Source organism: Rhinolophus ferrumequinum, chromosome 2 (assembly GCF_004115265.2).
Source record: "Rhinolophus ferrumequinum isolate MPI-CBG mRhiFer1 chromosome 2, mRhiFer1_v1.p, whole genome shotgun sequence".
Taxonomy (NCBI): Eukaryota; Metazoa; Chordata; class Mammalia; order Chiroptera; family Rhinolophidae; genus Rhinolophus; species Rhinolophus ferrumequinum.
In genome coordinates, this window is record NC_046285.1 from 33,920,027 (window position 1) to 33,941,629 (window position 21,603).

Here is a 21,603-nt window from a genome sequence, read left to right on the forward strand (position 1 = left end):
CTCATCCATAGAACTAATTTGCAATTATGTAAAAAATTACAATAAGCTAAAACCTTAGATGCAGAATTCAATGCAACCTAAGGGGTAAGTTAGTCAAATATTTGAGTCATTTCAGGGGATGACACTATTCCTGAATAGGTATTTTTAAACAACAGCTTTATAAAGAAATTTCTCTCATGAGTGTCCTTTTACATATATTATAAAATACAGAATCACTACATAATTTAAAAAATGGAAATCATATATTGAATTTTAAGAACTGCCCATAAACTGTACACATGTTAACAAGTGTGTTTCACATAACACCACCAAGACCACTGGGGCTCAAATCTGAAGAATTAAAAATAAAACTAATTTTTATTGTCTTCCCCAAAACCTGTAATTTCTGTTTTTTATTAGATTCTTATTATTGTACAAAGCACAAAAATATGTTTATAATTTAAAACTACATTATATGTAAAATGATCTTTTCATCCTCTCCATGATTTCCTGAACCTTTTTACTTCCTCAGTTAAATGCTGTTATCATTTTCATGTTTTTTAATTTTTATTTTTTTAAACTATATTCATTTGTTCATATGTGTTAATTTCATGTTTATTTACAGAAATTGAACTTACATAATTTAACTTTACAAAATGAAATGTTACTTAATTGAGCTTCACATGCATGGAACAATTTTACATAACAAATTCCCATGTGAATATGTAAAGCTACCATCTGCCTATTAATGACTTTACAGTATAATACAGTATGAGTGTAACAGGTTTTTTTAACCTATGATTGAATATTTGGTATTTTTGTAATTTTTCATTTTTATGAAAAATGCTAAAGTGAACACCTGGTGTACAGATCTTTGTATGTGCGAATGATTTTATACAGACACACACACACACACACATTTTCTAGAGTCAAAAGATGTTTTCATTTAGATTTTGATAATTAAGGAACATCACCCTCAAGAAACACTTTACTAAGTTACATTCCCTTTATAATCTATGAGACTGTCAAAAATGGTTTTATAAGAACATAGTTATTATCTTCATTAGGCTTCAATTATTCATTCAACTCTAAAAGGAAAGGCTCATAATTATTCTAATCTGCTATGGAGTTTTCTAAACCTATGGCTTTCTCGCATTTATCTACTTATTACCTATGGATTTATCTATATTCCCACATAAGTGCCAGTATTATATTGGAAGCAAGAATATTAACAACAGAAATTTGAATCCAAAAAATAGAGAAAGTAATGTATTTTTCTTTCAAACATTTTTAGAATTCCTTAAGTATCTTTTCCATTAGTTATACATAATTTTGGCTCTAGTATAAGTAGAGAATCTTATTTATTTCAAAGACATTATAGATACTAATTAATTATAAATAAGTTTGCACAAATTGTTCTTACCTGTGTAACTTTTATATGATCATGGGGTGTAGGTTCACATAATCCAGTTAAATCAGGATTATAACTCCTCCCATCAGGATAAAGGTAGCTGGATTATAAACACAAACTTAATTATTATAAATATACAAGTGTTAATTGTAATGAAGATTATTTAATCAGATTCTCCTATATTCAAACACCCATTCTGATATCTCCTTTTTATGTAACTTATATCAAGAGTCTAGTCTATTACTGTTTCCATAACATTACAGCCACTAAGCAAGTTCATAATTTATTTTACTGGTCCCTCATGTATTATTCCAAAATATGCTGAATATACATATTTTTGCAATTATTACGTCTCTTATCTGAGGCAGTTAATGTTAAATGCATCATTTTACTCCATGCTTAATACCACAAGGAAAGAAAAAAGGGAATTAAAGCCCACAATTTCCCCACAAAAGTTATTCAAACACTTCTATGGTGTTCCTGTTTCTCCAGTTTCCATACTCTTTCTTTGCATCTCACCTTCCACTCATCCAACACATACTACAAACTTATGTATATACAAAATGTTTAAAGAAATTAGAAAATGTTAACAATTCCATGTTTAATTCCCTTCATATCAAGCTACAAACAGAGATGGTTTATAAACGTAAGGCCATTATTAGAGAGAATTGAAATAAGACTAAAAGTTATAATAATGACATCTTGCTGTGCTATAACAGTTTTTATTCACTCAGAAAGTCATTAAAAATGAAGTTTACTGTATTGGTAAGCCTATTTTAGATTTTTTAAAATGGTATTACGTATTACCATCGGATTTCATCAATTCATTAAGTTATGGTTTTGTTCAATATCTTTGTTCTAGGTGGCTTGAACAAAAAATTAAGAATACCTTACAACAGTGGTGAATATTTTAAAGGGAAAAACTATATTAAAACTATCCTGTGAAGTAACAAAAAATATTTATCCTCAAATAAAGAATCTATAAACATTTTAGTAAGTGCTAAAATTTACCCAGGAAAACCAGAAAAAATGAACTTAAAAGAGACAATTCTCATATAGTAGTAACAGATCAGTAAAATAATTTTTTATTAAGATTTAGGAAAAGGAGTTGACTACATCTGAATATAATACAAATTCAGAATGTCCTCATGGGATAAAATTCTACAAATATTAAACAAGTGGTAAGCAAAAGCTGATAAGTAACTTTCTTTTTATAACTTAAAATGGACAATTTTTTAAATTATTATGTAACATTTTGTTCACCACACTTCAAAAACATGTAGAAATGAAAGATTACAAATATGACAATAAGGTGGAGGAAAATTTAAAAGGCTCTATTTAACATATAAGGGGCAATTCAATGATTATTGTCCTAGGTAACTCAGGGTGCTACTGATAAGCCTTTTCAATGCCAGAGAAGGAATAAAGAATCTTAGGTGGTTATCAAAGTAAACTTTTCTTATCACCTATGTCATACAATATTGGATTAACTATCAGGAAAGAACACCTGATCCTAATAATAGCTGGATTAGATGACATTCCTTCCCAGGTTGTTACTGATCTTAAACAACAACAACAAAAAAAACACAACTAAGCAATACCTATTTTAATCTAATTGAAAAGTTTCATCTATTTTAAAATCAGATTAAAATTTCAATCTGATCTATTTTAATGTAATCTATCCCTGAAGCACAAATTCAACTCACCAAACCCCTCAGAGAGATAGAGATAGAGAGAGAGAGAGAGAGAGGAAGAGAGAGAGAGAGAGAGAGAGAGAGAGAGAGAGAGAGAGAGAGAGAGAGACAGTAAATAGCAGCAGTTAATTTGTGTAAAAGTTCAGAGGCTAGAGTACTGATTACAAATCACAATTTGTTACTTTGGATTGACTTTTGGAAAAACAGATGGAAGGCAATATAACAATATAAATAAGCTATCTAATTACTCCATTTACAAATTTGCCCACTCATAACCTCTATTTACAAATTAAAACATTAAAGCACGTTTTCTTAAAAACAAAAATCCTGCAATCATAGTGAATCAAAAGCTACACTTATGAATCTCTACTGCAATCAGAGGGAAAGTATAAATAACAGAACAAATTTATAATTAAGAGAAGAAAAAGAGAAGCACACACCTGGTACCACAGTTTGCCATACAATTACTTTTTTTTTTTAAATTAGTTTCAGGTGTACAAAACAATCTAATAGTTAGACATGTATACCCCTCACAAAATGATAACCCCCTCCCCCAATTTACTACCTCTCTGACATTGTACATAGCTGTTACATTTCCACTGACTCTATTCCTTATGCTGTACTCCACATCCTGTGACTATATATATATATATATATATATATATATACACACACACACACACACACACATATAAAATTATAGTTAACATTCATTATTATTCAGCTACAGCTTCAGGTGTAGAGTGCAGTTGTCAGGCACCTACACTCTCCATGAAGTGGTCTCCCTAATAAAACAAGTGTCCATCAGATACCCTATAAAATCTTTACAACATTATTGATTATATTCACCAAAAGGTCTTTCGTATCCCCATGGCAATCTGGTGGTTACCAACTCTGCTTTCTAATCCCCTGGACTTCTCCCTCATCCCCACGTATGGAACTATTTTTAGAAAGCTCACAACTTTAAAAAATTCATTATTTTTCTTCAGATAGATCCCATCCCATATTTTTTATATATTTTATTTTTTTGCAATTACTTTTGAAAAGGTAAAACTTAAATCATTTGCTCTCCACTGACTCTGATCGACTTTCTCCTGCTAGGAAACTATTATAATCCATGCTGCAGCAAGTTACTCAGCAAAGCAAAGGGCAATAAAAGTCAGCGTGATGAAGTGACACTGAAAATACAACAAAAGGAAAAAGAACAGCACATGATTAAAATGAATGAGAGATATGTTTGCTATGAAGGGACCTATCAGATTGTCTGAACTTTGTGCGTTTGCGGGGGAAGTCATCAATAATCTAAGAAACAGGAAAATTCTTTATTTTTAAATTTTAAAAAAGAATAGCTTCAGATAAACTGAATTTAACTATTAACATATAGTTCAGGAATATGGATTTATTATTAAAGTGAATTTTAAAATGGAGGTAGAAAGAAAAAAGAAAGAGAAGGAGTGAGAACAGGATAAAAGAGAAAGAAAATCTTGTACACCTAGTCAAAATAAAAAGTAAAAGCAATTTAAGGGTTACATGAGACAATAGGAGTCAATTATTTTTAAAGAATTATCTCTGCACACACACACACACACACACACACACACACACACACAGTTTTACATCTATTTCAAAACAACTTTTAAATTCTAACTTCTTTTCCTATTAAAGGTATAAACTCATCATTTGATGTTGGACTTCATTTGCTGTAACATACAGTTACATTCAAATGATTAGTTTACCTTAAAATGACTATTTTAAAGAGATGCACAATCAAAACTAGGGCGACTCCACTTCTTAGTTTTGAAATAAAAAAACAAACCACCACATCATCAGCCTCACTACCCATTTTCTCCACCTCACAGAGGTCTGTATTTTTCACATTTGTGACTCTGAGCGCCCTGCTTCCCATTTTTCATACTCACAATCCTTCTCTGCTGCCGTCAATCAGGGCTTGAAACAAGGGCTTGTTGTGAGGTATGGTCTGTAAGATATTTCCATCCCCCGTCACATAGCCGATGGCCCACTGTCCCAACCTAGTGCAGCTTAACCGGAAAATGTAACTGTAAAACATGAGAAAATTATGTTTAACCACATTCAAAATGTATATAAATAATACACCATTTCTTAAGCTTTTTTTGTTTAATAGTATAGGCCACATATACTTTTTTTAACTTTCATTTATTTTAAACTTTAACTTTCATTTGTTTTTCCAGGACCCATCAGCTCCAAGTCAAGTAGTTGTTTCAATCTAGTTGTGGAGGCTGCAGCTCACATTGGCCTATGTGGGGATTGAACCAGCAACCCTGGTGTTAACGAGCATCACGCTCTAACAAATTGAGCTAACTAGCCACCCCCATTTCTTAAGCTTTTTAAGCGAAAGAATCATTTAGAATTCCTGATGTAAACTTCTGTCTTCTAACTTAGTTTAACATTGTTGTACTTCTCCATTTATTGATGTGTAAAAGAAGCAATGATCATTTCATTTAAAAATACGAGTATATCTCCAGTTACATGAGAAAATAACTGAAGTTGTAAACCATCAAGTGATTTTTTGCCACCATCATTAGGGGGTACTCTGTATAAAAGTGCTGGTGGTATAAAACAGCTAGCACAGAAATCATTTTTGGAAAGTAAATATCAATATATAAAAATTTAATTTGTCCACTGCAGACAGAAATTGAGCCAGTTTCTAATACGGAATTCAATACATTATTTTAAAATTTAAAAATTATGCAGTTTTAGTTGTTAACTTGTTTTAAAATAATACTCTTTCTTTCAAACATTCCAGCTATCCATCTTTAAATAAGAGCTCAAAAGAGGTGACCTTTATTAATGAGAGGGCAAACTAGGTAAGTTTGTGGCTGCCACCTAACCCTGTCAAGCTCACTGTCTTTCAATAAGAAGTCATAATAGTTCAAAAATATGAATCAAAGTAATAACAAGTCCCTTAAAATCAATCCCTAATGACAGGAGACACTGACTTGGCTTTAAATTTGTCATTATCATTAATTTAGCTACTTATTTACTGATTTCATTTTAGATCATTTCTCTAAGTGTATTGAACTCGGTATTGCCATCACAATATCCATATCTGGATTTTATAATCCTTTACACAGATCAAAAGGAGGAGGTCAATTTAATCTGTTGGCTATATTTAAGTAACCTGGCTGCTATATGTATGTGGCAAAAATAAGTATTTCTTAATATACCTTAGTTATTGATGAACCAAGAACTGCAAAAGTAACTTTACAGGACAGTTTAGCAATGTGTACTGGTTACATAGTCATTGGATTTAATTAACTTGTATATTTAGTATCGCAATGTGATTTTGTTTTTGATAAAACTGGGTTTTTTAAAGAAAGGAAGAAGTGTGATTTTGAATATTAAGAACCTTGTACTGGTAAACCTCTGGAAAGAACTTAATAAAGTTTAAAAACATTTTCCTAGGGAACCTGAAGACAGAATATCAACCTATTAGTGACATGCTTAGTCAGACAAAAAAATTCCATGCAGACTTATGGCTGCCAGTTGGATCCCAAATAAAACACAACCTGAGAAACACAAATGTTCTTGGAAAAGGCCCAACAACTTTCTTCACCATGAAGCCAAAGAGATGAAACACATTCCAAAGAAAGGGCCACTTAAAACAGATATTCTGTAAAGCAAATATTTATCAAAATCATTTGATTTGTTCACTAAGAGAGTTTTCCTAAACACATTTTTGATACTCCATCACACTTTACGTATTATAATTTACCATAGACTAAACATTTCATCTTTACCTACCTAAAACTTAGTAGAATAAACTGTTACAGGGCAAGTTAGGAAGAAAAGGAAGACATTTTTTCAGAGGGCACTATCTTTTTATTAAGAGAACCATCCCATAGTGATGAGACCTGTCATTTGCTTCCAACACTGTCATTAACTAATTTCTGGATCTTGAACAAGAGAACATAAAAGAGACTCAGTTTCCATTTTATATTTATAGAACTGAACAAGATAATTTCCCAAATAATTTCTGTGTGAAATTTGTAAGACTGCATAATTCCAATCATATAACATCTTTCAAACCATACTCCAGGAATAAAAAGACACTTTGACACCAATCTGGACAGTAAAAATTATAGAAAAACCTGGTTTGAGAGCTTGAATGAGATGAAAAGACTCGTCTAAGCCACTGTCAACATGCACAACATCTGACCTGCTATTACGGTCACAATGAGACCCAACTCTTCTTCATCTTAACATGAGCTAAACTGTTCTCTGCACCAATGATCTTCTTTCACAGACCACATAAATTGCTAAATATAAAAAAGGTGGAAATTTTCATTATGGCCAAGAAAGGAATCAACAATATGGGCTTGTACTTGAAAAGACTTTGTTAAAGGACAAATAACATTTGTGCTACAAATCAAATAAAAATAATATTAGAAAACAAATGTAGACTTAAAAAAATAAAACAAATTTCTTCCTAACATGAAACGGCCCCTATATGAAAACCAGTACACTCATGGACACTGGAATGGGGTCTCCTGACACTGGAATGATAGGTGTCCGCTGTCATTACTGATGTACCCAGTATGCAACTTCACAGCACAAATGGCTAGAATGTGCCTACTGCATTTCTAGGTGGGATGTGGAGAAAACGCATGAACCAAGGAAGAGACCGTTTCTGATCTCAGATTTGCCAAATAATAAGGTGTGATTTCTTGGGCAAAACCAAAAGGGCTGAGCAAACCAGCTAACCTCTGTGAGTCAACCTCTATCATCTGGAAAACAAAACAAATTCTTAGGCTGTAAAGAAGCATAAAGTATTATGGAAGAAGTTCTCATAGACATGAAAATTGGTTTGGATTATTACAATGGGCTTATATACAGACGGTGCCAAAAAAAAAACCGTATACACACTTTAAGAAAAAAATTGTATTAAAATTATAATAATACATACTGATAACAAAAGAAGAATACAAGTCATGTTTGACTTCTGCAATTACAAGAGATGCTCAAAGTGGTTACCATCAGCATCATTTTAATAGTTTTTTTTTTCTTTCTTAAAATGTGTATACATTTTTTTGGTACCTTCTGTATGTTTGTGTGCTTATATGTGTTTACTGTATATGTATACTTACATGTACTTATATGTGTTTATATGTATTTATAGGTACTTACGTGTTTATCACAGAGCCAAATTGAATGTCTTGAAATAATGAACATGAAACTGATACTCAAATATACACACAATTTTATATACAAATGCAAATGTCATAAAAACAGTCAATATGCTAATAACTCTACTCCAATTTGAAAATCAGAACTTTGAGGCTTAATGAACCTCTAAATTCATCAAACTTCTTAGTACCACATCTTCTTCCACTTTATAAATACTAAGTTTTAGGATGAGCACACTGTATCATTTTAAAGGATTCACTTATGAACCATCATTTTGGCCTATTAACGTTTCCCTCACTCCAGCCCATAGGTGGTACTGATTTCCTTAGGAATGAACCATAACGGACTTTTCATCTTTACCTATATCATATAATATTATTCCTACAAAGTCTTACCTTCCAGGTTTGGTGCTGTATTTTTGCAGCCGTGCTTTAACTTCATCATATGTAAGAAATGCCATGTAACCTGGATGTGTTACAGCTAAGAAATTCCAATTCCGCAAAATAGAGCCCCAAGGCTAAAAATAAAATAAATTAAAGATATTACCTAGATAATATCAACTATCAGTTGCATACCAACTTACAATTTAATACACTTACAGAAATTCTCTTGCATATTTTTAATGTGAATATGAGCTTATGTGGCTTAGACCACCTTTTATTGTCTAACAGCAAACATGCAAAAACATTCTCTTTTTGGAGAAATACAATTAGTCAGAAAACAGATTTGTTAGGAATAGAATATAGAGAGTAAAAAGGAAAACCACATAATCTCTCTTATCTAAAAATTCCATTCCCAGTAGAGTACTTGTGATCACTTTGGAACATAAACCACATCACTCTTCTGTTCAAAAACCCTCTAACTTTGGGTAAAAGCAAAAGTCCTTATGCATGGCTAGAAGGACCCTCACAGGGTTGACCCCAGTGCCCTTTCTGACCCCATCTGCTGGGACTCTCTCACTTTCTGCCTCTTCTCCATGTGCCCTGGCCTCTTTTCTGTTGAACTGAACACACTGCACTCTCACCCCCGGAGAGCCTTTGCCAATCCCTCGACCAGAATTCTTTTTCCAAATACCTATATGATTCCTCTCTCCAAATGTCCGCTTCCGAGAGCAAGGGACATGCCTGCCTTGCTCACCAAAAGGAATATCAACACTGACGCCGTGTCAGAAACATGGTCACCATTGTTGTTGAATGGCTTGCTGTAATGAGTGACTTGTCTAAACAGCCTTGACTCCCAGCCTAGTGTTCTTTCCATGGTAATATCCATTATATTCACATTTGGTTTATCCTTACGCAATTACAAAATGAAAAAAGGTTTACGGCTTAGGGCTGAGTTACGTAAAAATTTTTCCCAGACACACACATACACACACACACAACACACACAGTTTGTATCATTTTCTCTTTAATGTGATTAGTTGTCCCTCCAGTTAGTTTACCATGCCAGAGAAAAAAGGCAGTCAATGACAACTTTGCTTGAGGGTGTGAATGAATCATCTCTACCATATTTTTTAAGGCTGAAACTACATTTTTCCCCCTAAGAACTGGCAATACTCTATCTGATGTTCCAGATTATTAAATCAAATTTTCTACATAAAAGAGAAAACAGGGTAGTTTCTGTTGCCAAGTGCAAGTTGTTAAAATAGTTATCCTTCAAGTGATTATTGGTAGAGGGCTTCTGGTTTTGTTTGTTTTGAGAATCGTTTCTCATTATTGTTAAGCAAAAGAAAGAATGATTTAGTAATGAAGAGGTTTTTAATCTTTCCTGACATAAGAAAAATCTTTAGGGCATTTTCCCGATCACACTGGAATATCTAATTGTGCAAAAATGAGCTCTTCAGAGGCTCTATGTCTATTTCAACAAAACACATTTTTAGTTTTCTTCTTAAGGCATAACTAAAAATTGCATAAACAATACTTGGAAGGATAGCAGCACATGTTTTTAAAAAAATGACAAAAAAACTGCTATCATAGGCACTGAGTTTTGTTTTGTTTTGTTCGGCTTCCCTATCTACAAAGGACAAGGATGGAAACAATATAAAATATTTGGGTCACATTAAAGTCCACACAAATTAATGGAAGAGTTGTTTTTAAAAATGCTGAAGTTTATAGAGAGCCAATGCACAGATCAAAATACAAGTGAAAAAAAAAAACAAAAATGAAATTGGAGTTTTGAGCCAACAGCTGCAGTGTTTAGCAACCACTTCTCAGTACATAATCCAGAGGGCCAGCTCCTAACTGCAAAAATATTTATGTAATAGAAAGAGTCTGTGTACTGTGTTCTGACCCACAGTCAGAAACACCAGCTAATGGCTTAAAGAAGGCAAAACAAAGTGCTCTGGAGATTAAGAATTATTTTGCAATTTGTTTTTAGAGATTAAAGGAAATCTTTTCACACATATCAACACAAAATTATTTGGAAATTTTAAAATAACTAATTAAGTGAGAAATTAATGAAGTGAATTAAGGAGACTAGTCACTCCATTCTCTCCAAATTCTATTATTTTCAAGAATAGCCATTTAGTAACTTACAACTTATGCTGGGAGAGGGGCGTTGGCTGGCCTGCCTAGATATTTTTATTCTTTGCCACGATGGGGGACTTCTCTCCACTTCTTTTTCTCCCTATTCTATTGATGCCATATATTCCACAGTTTTTTCCCCAAATCACTCATTCCTAATCCTGCCACTGCTCAAATTTATTGCTCTATTTCTCACAACTCGCTGTTCTCTAGTAGAGGCAAAAAATTGAGGGAGAAGGGGAGCACAGCCCCCAGGGAGAGGGAAGAATAAACTAAATCCCTGCATTTCCATTCCAGGACTTCAGTACCTGCCAATCCCAGCATCTCAGAACGACATGCAGAGGAAAAAGAGAAAGTTAAAGGCAGAAGAAGAAAGAGGAGGGAATAAGGAAGGTAGTCACAGCAAGTTCTTTCCAATGACTGCTGGCATTTGTTCAAGTTTTGACAGAATAACAGGATGAGGGAAGAGTGGAGAAAAGGGTAACTAGTATCCAGCTTTCTTGCTTCTTTCATTTCCTAAGCATTAACTTCATCTCTCAGCCTCCAGTGACTCCTTCTTCAAACCCTTATAGTACTTCTCCATGTCAGACCCCAATACTGAGCATGGACCCTGTCCATTTTCAGATCCCACTCTGCTAAATACTCTTATTTCCAACAATTTAGAGCTAGAAGAATTCACTGCCAGTTAACCACCAGTATCATAGCTACAGAAAGAATATTAGTTCATGCAGTTAACTTACATTTTCATATAGAATATAACTAAGAAAACTGTCACTCAATTTTTAAAGTTGTGTAAAAAAGATCAGTAAAAGTTAATATATCTTTTTCTACTCACGGAACCAATTTAATGTTATTTTAAGGTACATGTATGATCTAAGCATTTGAATAATGAAACCAAAGAATGAGGATCTCAGAAACATATAGGGGCTAAGTTCTTTAGCTACTATGATTGCATGTTTTAGAAGAGATTAGGCATCCTTTGGTCCACAGGTAAGATTTGATTTTGTAACCTAAAACTTTTCACAGTAGCTCTGTTTATAAGATTCTATTCCTTGCCCACCCCACTAGTATAAATAAGATATACATAACTTAGAGTATTACGAATTTGTGGGTTCTTTCAAAGTAAAACAGTTCTAGAAAATATATGCAAATATGAAGTCAGCAGCTTGGATAAGCGTTTAACCGACACGAAGTTGTCCTCATACCTTTACTAACAACAGAACTCGGAGATGTGCTAACATTTGACATCCACACAAAAGTCATCCAGCCTCCCCACAAAAAACACACTATTCCTAGAATGAACACTTAGGTTTAATGTATGAAAATAACCCTTGCTCTCTTCCTTCACAAGGGGAGGAAACAAGTTCCTCCTACTTAGAATGTCTTTGTATCATGTTAAATAAAGTATTTGGAAAATTATCAGAAACCTTTAATGAAAGGAGAGGATCCATTATAAAATGATCACTATCAGGTAACACAACCTTTTCCTAAAATTTATCTTAAGATCATTGAAAAAAAAAACTAAGCTGACAGACAACCTATATATACCAATGGAATAATCATGAAACTGCTGTAAATTGAAAATAAGTAAAAGTACATTATTTACAGTCATTTATCTAATTTCTTATCCTATACACCAGGCAGAATTAGGACTGCAAAGTTGTAATAAAGTAAAATGTATTCTAAAGTATTGCTGACAAGAGTTAACTTGCTTTCTATTAACAGGTTCTTTCATAAATTAAAAGTTAATCCTATGCAATCTTGTTTTCTTACATATGTCAGTCATCCAATCCTACAGGCTAGTGCTAGGCAGCATCATAATTACAGAAGCAAAATGTTTATAACATGGGAAATGTGAAAAACATTATACTCTATGTTGAAAGCATGTTTCAAACAGGATAAATCTACTACAGACTAAAATAGTAAGAAGACGACGACGAACTTCATCAGAACATAAGCCAGCCTGGGTTTTGATCGATTCAACTCGCTTGCTATATAATTTGTATTATCAGGAATCATAAAGATTTTAGGTGGAACTCTTTCATTTGTGACTACTTGAATTGTAACCCATAGATGGTATACAATTTACTGGCAGAGCCAAATTCAAACACAAATTGCAAGTCTTTATGTTAAGGAACTTCATCAAGACACACAAAAGAATAAAATGATAGCATCCAGCTGTCATCATATAATGATACCTGCGTAAAGAAAATTATAAAGGATTGATTTTTAAAAATAGCTATGTAAAGACAATTATAAAGGATTGATAAAAAAAATAATAATAAACAGGACAAGAAGGTTAATCTCAAGTCATAATATTAGGGAGAAAACAGGGGGAAAAAAAAAATCTTAATTTTCCAAAAGAGAGATTTGTTAAATTAATGACAATCTATTTTGATAGACTATGTAGCATCTGAAAATGGAAAATTATATTAATGAAAAATATTTTCTGACATGGAAAGATGTTATATATATAGTGGAATGAGCAAAGCAAGTGATAAAACAGCACACACCAGAGTAATCACCTATAAATTTGCTATCTATTTCCAAGTTTACTATTTCCCTTCTCACCTAATGAACATGGGAGGCAAAGGAGAGAAGTTGGGATAAAACCTCAGCAAATGTCCAGCTGTGAAAGTTGCATTAGATCAGTTACTGGCCAAAAAGACTAACAAGTGAAGTGAGAAACGAAATAAGGAATTTAAAACAAAGCTCCTTTGCATGAATCTTCTCAAAGCTAATATAATAAGCAATCGTTAAGCTCACAGCACCTGATAGTCCAAACAAACTCTAAACTTACAGCACTGACCAAAAACTTACACCAATGACTTATTTTAAAATTATAGACTACCCAAAATGAGACTATTTCCAATATATTGTTTGTGAGTATGCATATGTATGTGTGTGAAAGACAATACACACGTACACACAAATACACATGTGCACTACACACACACACAAGGGAGGAAAGGCCAGGACTGAAGAAAGGAGTAAGTGAATGGAAACTTACCTGAAATAGCCTGGTAAAAATATCAATTCAAAAACTGATATATAGTCATACAAGTTAAATCAATTGTTGATTTTAGAGCCATTGCTTCCAGGCCAGAGCTAATCTGATGGACTTCATGAAGGCACTGTCTGAATACTTTCCATGGTACAATAGTTCTGTGCAAGAAAAAAAATAATGAGTAATTGAATCAAGTGTCATTTAAGACATACCTTCCATTGAAACAGCACAATTCAAGTCATAACATTAATATAATTGCATTTGTACTAAAAGACAAATAGTTGAGAATATTGTTCCTAATTCAGAACACATGTAATGAGTTTTGCTAATACATGTAATGGGTTTTGCTAACTGGATTATTTTCCATTTGCTAAGAATGTGACAAATATCTAAATCAATTTTTCTCTCAAACAGCCCTTGGCTATCAAGATATTTCTAAAAAGTACATCTGAAAGAACGTATCAGGTCAAAGTCCTGTATGTCTGACCTCTTGTGTACATAAGATTATTTAACTTTAAATCAAGTTAAATTCTCCCCCTCTATTTTCTTAAAATAATTACAAAGATGATGGGTTCATATAATAGTAAGAATTCTTTGTTCATTGCACCATTCATCCACCATTTTGAGAAAGGTCAGGTGGAAAGTCATCAAGACATTAGGCCACCACTTCAATGTTTTCTGCAGAGATGAAAAGCACATGTTATCTAACCTTTCATATTAATGCAAAGGAAAGTTTTTTATACTTTAACCAACCACACACACTGTCTATCCCATGGAATTTTATTTATTAAACACTTATTCATTATTTATATTAAATATCCTGTATGAAAATTTTTATTAGGTAATGCATTTACATGGTTCAAAAATTTAGAATAGCACAGAATGGTATTCAGGGATAAGTCTCCTGACCCATACCCTACTTGACCAGTTCCCAGCATTCACCCACCTAGTCCCCACCACGAAAATAAGAATTACTCATTATTCATTCCTTAATTTTCCTCCTTTTGGAATGTTAAATGCCTACTCCTGAACGGGTAAAAAGGACATTTAAAATTCATATTTTACATTTTTTTAAGCTGTGGTTTTCACAATAAGACAGCATAAGAGCTACACACACCCTCTTACAAGATTGCATATATTTAAATCTTAGGGTTTTCTTTACCAGTATCTCTTGAGAAATGAAACTCAGGCAGAATAAATTGGCCCATCCTGTATCAACCCTCCCAGTGAAGCATCACCATAAATGTACAACTTGCACATCCATTCAATAATGACCTACTGCTTTGGTTGTCAGATGTGAGCATGCATCAGACTCACTGAAGGGACTGTTAGCACGGAAATTGCTGATCCTCAGCTCAAGCTATTCTGATTCAGGGTGACTGGGGTGGGGCCTGAGAACTTCCAGTTCTACCAAGTTCCCCAGAGATGCTGATGCTTCTGGTCTGGGGAACCCACTTTGAGAGTCACTGATTGATTGGATCTATTAACTGCTAAGGCACGGCACTACGGAGAAATGTAACTATGGAAATACAAAACATTATCTCTGTCCTTGAAGGACACACACTTTCAGGGTAGAAATGAGATCTGTAATGCTAAAGAATATAAAGGCAGAATATTTAAGGAAGTGCTAAAGAAATTCTAAAGAGGAGGTCTGTAGCAACATGAATAAATAAATGGTGAGCTGGGTTTACAATACTATACTGTAGTTATAAGAAAGTTTAGGTTTGATATACCATTAAAAGAAAAAAAAAAACACGAGGCTGAATACATCAAAAGGCTCTTCGCTATGTATGAAAAAAACAGGAAACCACAGGGAACTGAAGAGAGACACCACATCAGACACGATTTAGAAGAAACTCACGTCAGGCTCCGATTAATATTACCAAAATGCTGCTGTTTTAAAAGAACAAGAACTTTTGATAATATTAGAAGGCTATTGATTTACGGTGAAGTGTAAATATGCATTATATCCAGCTTCATGACAGTTACCGTGGAAACAGTGCTTAAGAAACACATTTTCCTTTTCCAAAGTTCCAAATATTCAACACACATAAGGGACACAAAACCATAATATTCAACGTTAAAAAAAAATTGAAGAACTACTGATTTAAGAACGGCATATTTTATGTTTTGTATAAACAAGTTGTCTTGTGTACAAAGCATAAAAAGTAAATAAATTGATCAAATAGACACCTTTAATATCTACTACTACAAAAAAAATTATCCTCATCCCAATATTTAAGGTTCATAGAGATAATTTTTTTCAAATATCTAATGATTTCCCAGAGCAAATTATTTTAAAAAAGACTGTAGTCTAACAGAACACTTTGGGACAACAATGAGCAAAGGAGTGAGCTGTATTTCCACAAGTACTTGTATTAATAAGATTTTCTCATAGTTCATTTGTGATAAACCGAAGGTCCAAACAAGCATTCGCTGGAACATTAATTTAGAATAGTACCAGGAATTAAGAAGAACGGGCAATATTTGGTTAACTTACTATATACAAGAGTTCCTACAACAGATACGCTTCCTTTGATCAGGTGAGCCAAACACCCACCAAGGGGAGAAGATGAGGGGGCGGGGGGTCACGAGTGAAAAAAGAAAAGGAATACAATGATATCTTTAAAAAGATTATTTCAGAACTGTTAAACTAAGGACCTCAACTTTCTGAAGAGGATTTTAAGTTGCTACCACATTCTTTCCTGAGGTGTGTATGTTGGGGGTGGGGCTGGGGATGAATTTTCACATCTTTAAATTAAACTGTAGCAACAAGACAGTGGTGGTTTCTACCACCTCTTCCCCTAGAGATAAAAAAAGTGAGAGGAAATATTAATGGTAAATTGTCTTACAAATATGTAGAAATGTCAGTGTGCTGGCAGAGACCTGGGGAAAGGAAAGAGGAAGAGAAAGAAGAGGAAGAGAACTAAAGAGGACACCTAAACTTCAAGCTCTCAGCAATTAGAAACATTTTAATCTGTCCTTTAGCCAATTATAATTATAAATCACTTTACTTACAGGTTGAATTAACTTTAAAATACACTGAAACGCACAAGTAACTGTCAATCCACAAAAAATGGAATACAAGACCAATGCCAGGTACTTTAATAATAATATGATTTTGGGATCTTTAGACATCCAATGGGAATAAGAACTGCCATTTATGGATGGCTTATGATCTGCCAATCACCAAGTTAAGTACTTTACATACACAATCTGAGTCTGTCACAGTAAAACTATGAGACATATAATATACTCATCTTTACCATACAGATGGGGAAACTGAGGCTTAAAACAGGTGAAGTACTTTGTTCAAGACTTTATATATGCTAGGCATTGTGCTAGGTTCATAACAGAAACATAAATAAATAGTCACAGTCTAAAAAGTGGAAAGACTTGAATATTATGTTGTGCCATGTGCTACGGGTATCACAGAAATAGATGCATGTACCATGGGAATCCCATAGGATAGAGATCCACAACAGAAATTGTATCTTATTCCTCTTTGCCCAAGACAAACAAAGCATGCAACTAAAATTTGTGTTTTTAAATTAAACTGTATCTAGGGAAGTCAAGGGACTGTTTGATGGGAGTGTTTCATAGAGAAGCAGCCTAGAAATTTGTGCTACCATTCGCCTACTATACAGAAATCTTTCGATGACTTAATAAAAAGTGATAGTAGGTTCATATAATGTCAGGAGAGACAGGAATTTGGTAAACAAAAGACTATAATATAATTCTGTTATTATTATAATGGGCCCTTGTCTGTCTACCAAAAAAACAAAGTAATTATCTTTTAAAATCTTAAAAATAGGGTGTTTTTACAGAAAAAATAAGATCAAACTGATACAGGGAAACAAAATTGCAAACACGTCAGCAGGACAGCAACTGAAAAATCATTCAACCTTTCAGGCTTGTCTCCTCTGGAAAAGTGGAGGATATTACATATTTTAAAGTGAAAATCCTGCAGTTCTAAGAAAAAAGTATAAGGAATGGAAGATAAAAAGTTAGGAGATTGATACCGAAAGAAAGGCAAAACACTTTTATGGAACCACAAGTTCAAAAGAAGCTGTAGGTTTTATTTTTAACTCATACAAAAAAAAATCCATATACTAAATGTGTGAATGTCAACAAAGGCCAGGGTGTTTGGAAACTAGAACTCTAGTATACTTCTGGTGTGAGTGAGAAGTTACACAGCATTACTAGAAGGCAATTTGGCAGCAAGTTTCAAAAGCCTATACATTTTAACCCAGAAAGCCTACTTCTAGGGATTTCCCCTAAAGAAATTATGTCAAAAAAATACACACACACACACACACACACACACACAAATACGTATGTATATGTATATATACACATATATCTGATTATGTGTGTATATATACATACATACACACATTTTAAGAAAGAAAAAAACGCATTAACATTGTAATACTCAATATATACTGAAAACTAAAGATGAATACAAATCATGTGCATACATTTTTTTGGCACCACCAGTATGTATATGTATGTATGTGTGTGTGTGTGTGTGTGTGTGTGTGTGTGTGTGTATACACACACACCAGGGTTGCCATAAAAATGTATACACATTTTAAGAGATGTTATCTATGCTCAAGCAGTAGTTTGCCATAATCAGAAGTGTCTGGACGCTGATGGTAACCACTTTGAGCACCTCCTGTAATTGCAGAAGTCAAATTGTGACTTATAGTCATCTTTTGTTATCGGTATACATTGAACATTACAATTAATAGTTTTTTTCCTTTCTAAAATGTGTATACATTTTTCGGCAATGTGTGTGTGTGTGTGTGTGTGTGTGTGTGTATATATATATATATGAGAGAGAGGAGAGAGAAGTGCAAAGATTCATCCATTAATCTCTCCAAAGTGTTGTTCATAATAGCAAAATATTAAAAACAAATATGTTCAATAGTAATAACAGAACATACTACATCCACAGATCAGAATAATTTACAGCAATTAATTATGCAGAAAAAAATATTATTGACATGGAAAAGTGTTTATCGCATATTATTAAATGGGAATAGCATTTTAAAACTGTATGCCTTTTATGATCCAATGCTACAAACTATCTAGAATGTCTGGAGAGATCAACACAAATTTTAACTGATGACAACTGGATAATGGTAGGATTACAAGTGATTTTTTTTCTGTATTTCTAGTATGCTCTGATGACTTAAAGGAATAAAGGATATACTAAAACCATTTTAAACGATATTACAGAATCACAGAAAGAATAGATTAAAATTAAGAATAGTATTTGCCTATGACATGATGTTATATGTTGGAAATACAAAAGAATTTGGAGAATAAACGACTTCAACATGGTTGCTGAATACAAAACCTATATACAAATACCATTTATATTTCTACGTATAAGCAATATATTAGAAAGCAAGACTTAAAAATACTTGACTTTTACAATACTTTCTGAAAGTTTCAAATAAATAGGAATAAAGGTAATAAACTGAATCTTTACCCTTACCTAATACCATATAAAAATCAATTTACATGAATATTGGACTTAAATATGAAAGATAAAACGAAGTTTTTTTTATAAGAAACATTAAGAGAATGTCTACGTTACTTTGGAGCATGCAAAAAATTTAAACAGGACCCACAATGCTCAAAGGATAAAGGACAAGATGAATTAAAAATTTGTATTCTTGAAACATATGATAAAGTGAAAAACAAAGCCACATATTGGGAGGAGCTAATTACATACACATAATCAACAAAGATTCCTATCTATAATAATATAAACACACCTGAATAGTAATAATGATTGCTCTAAAAATGGGGCAAATAATTTCCACACACATACAAAAAAAAATCAAAATGTTCACTAACACACAAAGATTTGCTCAACTTCATGGTCATGAGGGAAATGTTAATTAAAAACACACTAAGATGCCACTCTACCCCACCAGATGGCTTACCAGAGGAGAAAAGAATGATATCATGAAGTGTTGGGGAGGATTATGGAGCAACAGGAAACTTTCGGCACTGCTCATAGGTGACTAAATTGGTAAAGGGCTTTGGAAACCTCTTTGGTGGTCACTAACAGCTACTAAAGCTAAAACTATGCATCAACTAGGAGAAAGTAATTACACACCTAGACATACATCCAACAGAAATAGACACATGAGTTTGTTTGTTTTTTTAATGTACAAAAAGGTCATAGCAACACTATTGATAATAATCCAATGCAGGAAGAAACCAATGTCCATCATGAGTAGAATGAACAGGTAAACTGTTCATTAGACAGACATACAATGGAGCAAGGAGAAGAAACAAAGTACTTTTATGAATTAAATCAAACTGAGTAGCTGACAAGAACTAAAACATGAAGAAATGTAAAGTCTGCTTTTTAAAAAATAGGGCCCTGCACAGGAGAGCTTTTTAAATGATACTTTAGAAACATGAAAGTTTGGAAGTTTGAGTGATTGGCTTAGTACTCAGAATTATTCAGGAAATACTAATGGTCTCCGCAAATGTCAATATATTTTCCTCATTTGGCAGAGCAAACAAATTAAAAAATGAACTAATTACTTCTTTAAACAGTAAAGTAAAATTAGTAGCCAAAGTCGGGATACAAGAACAGGTTAGACTTGGAGGACAAGGTTACAATGCTATCTTATCATTCCGGAGCTTAGAAACTTCAGAATAGGAAAGACACTTTACGACTCTATCCATTAGGGTGGTTGGCCGTAATCCCCAAGTCTTGGTGGAGAGGCGCAGACACATTAATCTACCTACTCAGCACAGGGCAAAATCCAACGCACTCAAGCTACTCAGTGCACACCAAAAACCCAACATACCTACTCAGTGCACACCAAAACCCCAACATACCTACTCAGTGCACACCAAAACCCAACATACCTACTCAGTGCACACCAAAAACCCAACATACCTACTCAGTGCACACCAAAACCCAACATACCTATTCAGTGCACACCAAAACCCCAACATACCTACTCAGTGCACACCAAAAACCCAACATACCTACTCAGTGCACACCAAAACCCAACATACCTACTCAGTGCACACCAAAACCCCAACATACCTACTCAGTGCACACCAAAACCCAACATACCTACTCAGTGCACACCAAAACCCAACATACCTACTCAGTGCACACCAAAACCCCAACATACCTACTCAGTGCACACCAAAACCCCAACATACCTACTCAGTGCACACCAAAAACCCAACATACCTACTCAGTGCACACCAAAACCCCAACATACCTACTCAGTGCACACCAAAACCCCAACACATCCACTCAGTGTAACACGTGGAGCCTATTAAAACTTTCCAACAGAAATAGACACATGAGTTTGTTTGTTTTTTTAATGTACAAAAAAGGTCATAGCAACACTATTGATAATAATCCAAGAGCAGAAGAACCCAATGTCCATTGCAAAGGAGACTTGCAGAATTTTAAAGAGAGAAAATAGATTATAAATGCTTTGTTGCTACGATATCTAATGAAAACTTTTAAGTCTTTATCTACCGTGTTTCCCCAAAAATAAGACCTAGCCGGACCATCAGCTCTAATGCATCTTTTGGAGCAAAAATTAATAGAAGACCTGGTATATGTTATGTTATGATGCGATGTGATGTGATGTGATATGATGTTACAGACCCGGTCTTATATTATAGTAAAATAAGACCAGGTCTTATATTAATTTTTGCTCCAAAAGACGCATTAGAGCTGATGGTCCCGCTAGGTTGTATTTTCGGGGAAACACGGTAGTTGACCTTGAAGCAGTATTATCTGGTTCATCTCCCTAGCTGTTT

At 33.7% G+C, this 21,603-nt stretch overlaps 1 protein-coding gene across 1 annotated transcript in view; it reads right to left on the reverse strand.

The window, feature by feature from the left end:
• Positions 1-21,603, reverse strand: part of CBLB (Cbl proto-oncogene B) — a 210,583-nt gene that overhangs the window by 97,193 nt on the left and 91,787 nt on the right. The window contains 6 exon segments of the mRNA XM_033131542.1: positions 1,403-1,490; positions 5,004-5,141; positions 8,646-8,767; positions 13,783-13,808; positions 13,811-13,831; positions 13,834-13,937. Coding sequence (XP_032987433.1) covers positions 1,403-1,490; positions 5,004-5,141; positions 8,646-8,767; positions 13,783-13,808; positions 13,811-13,831; positions 13,834-13,937 — 499 coding nt within the window.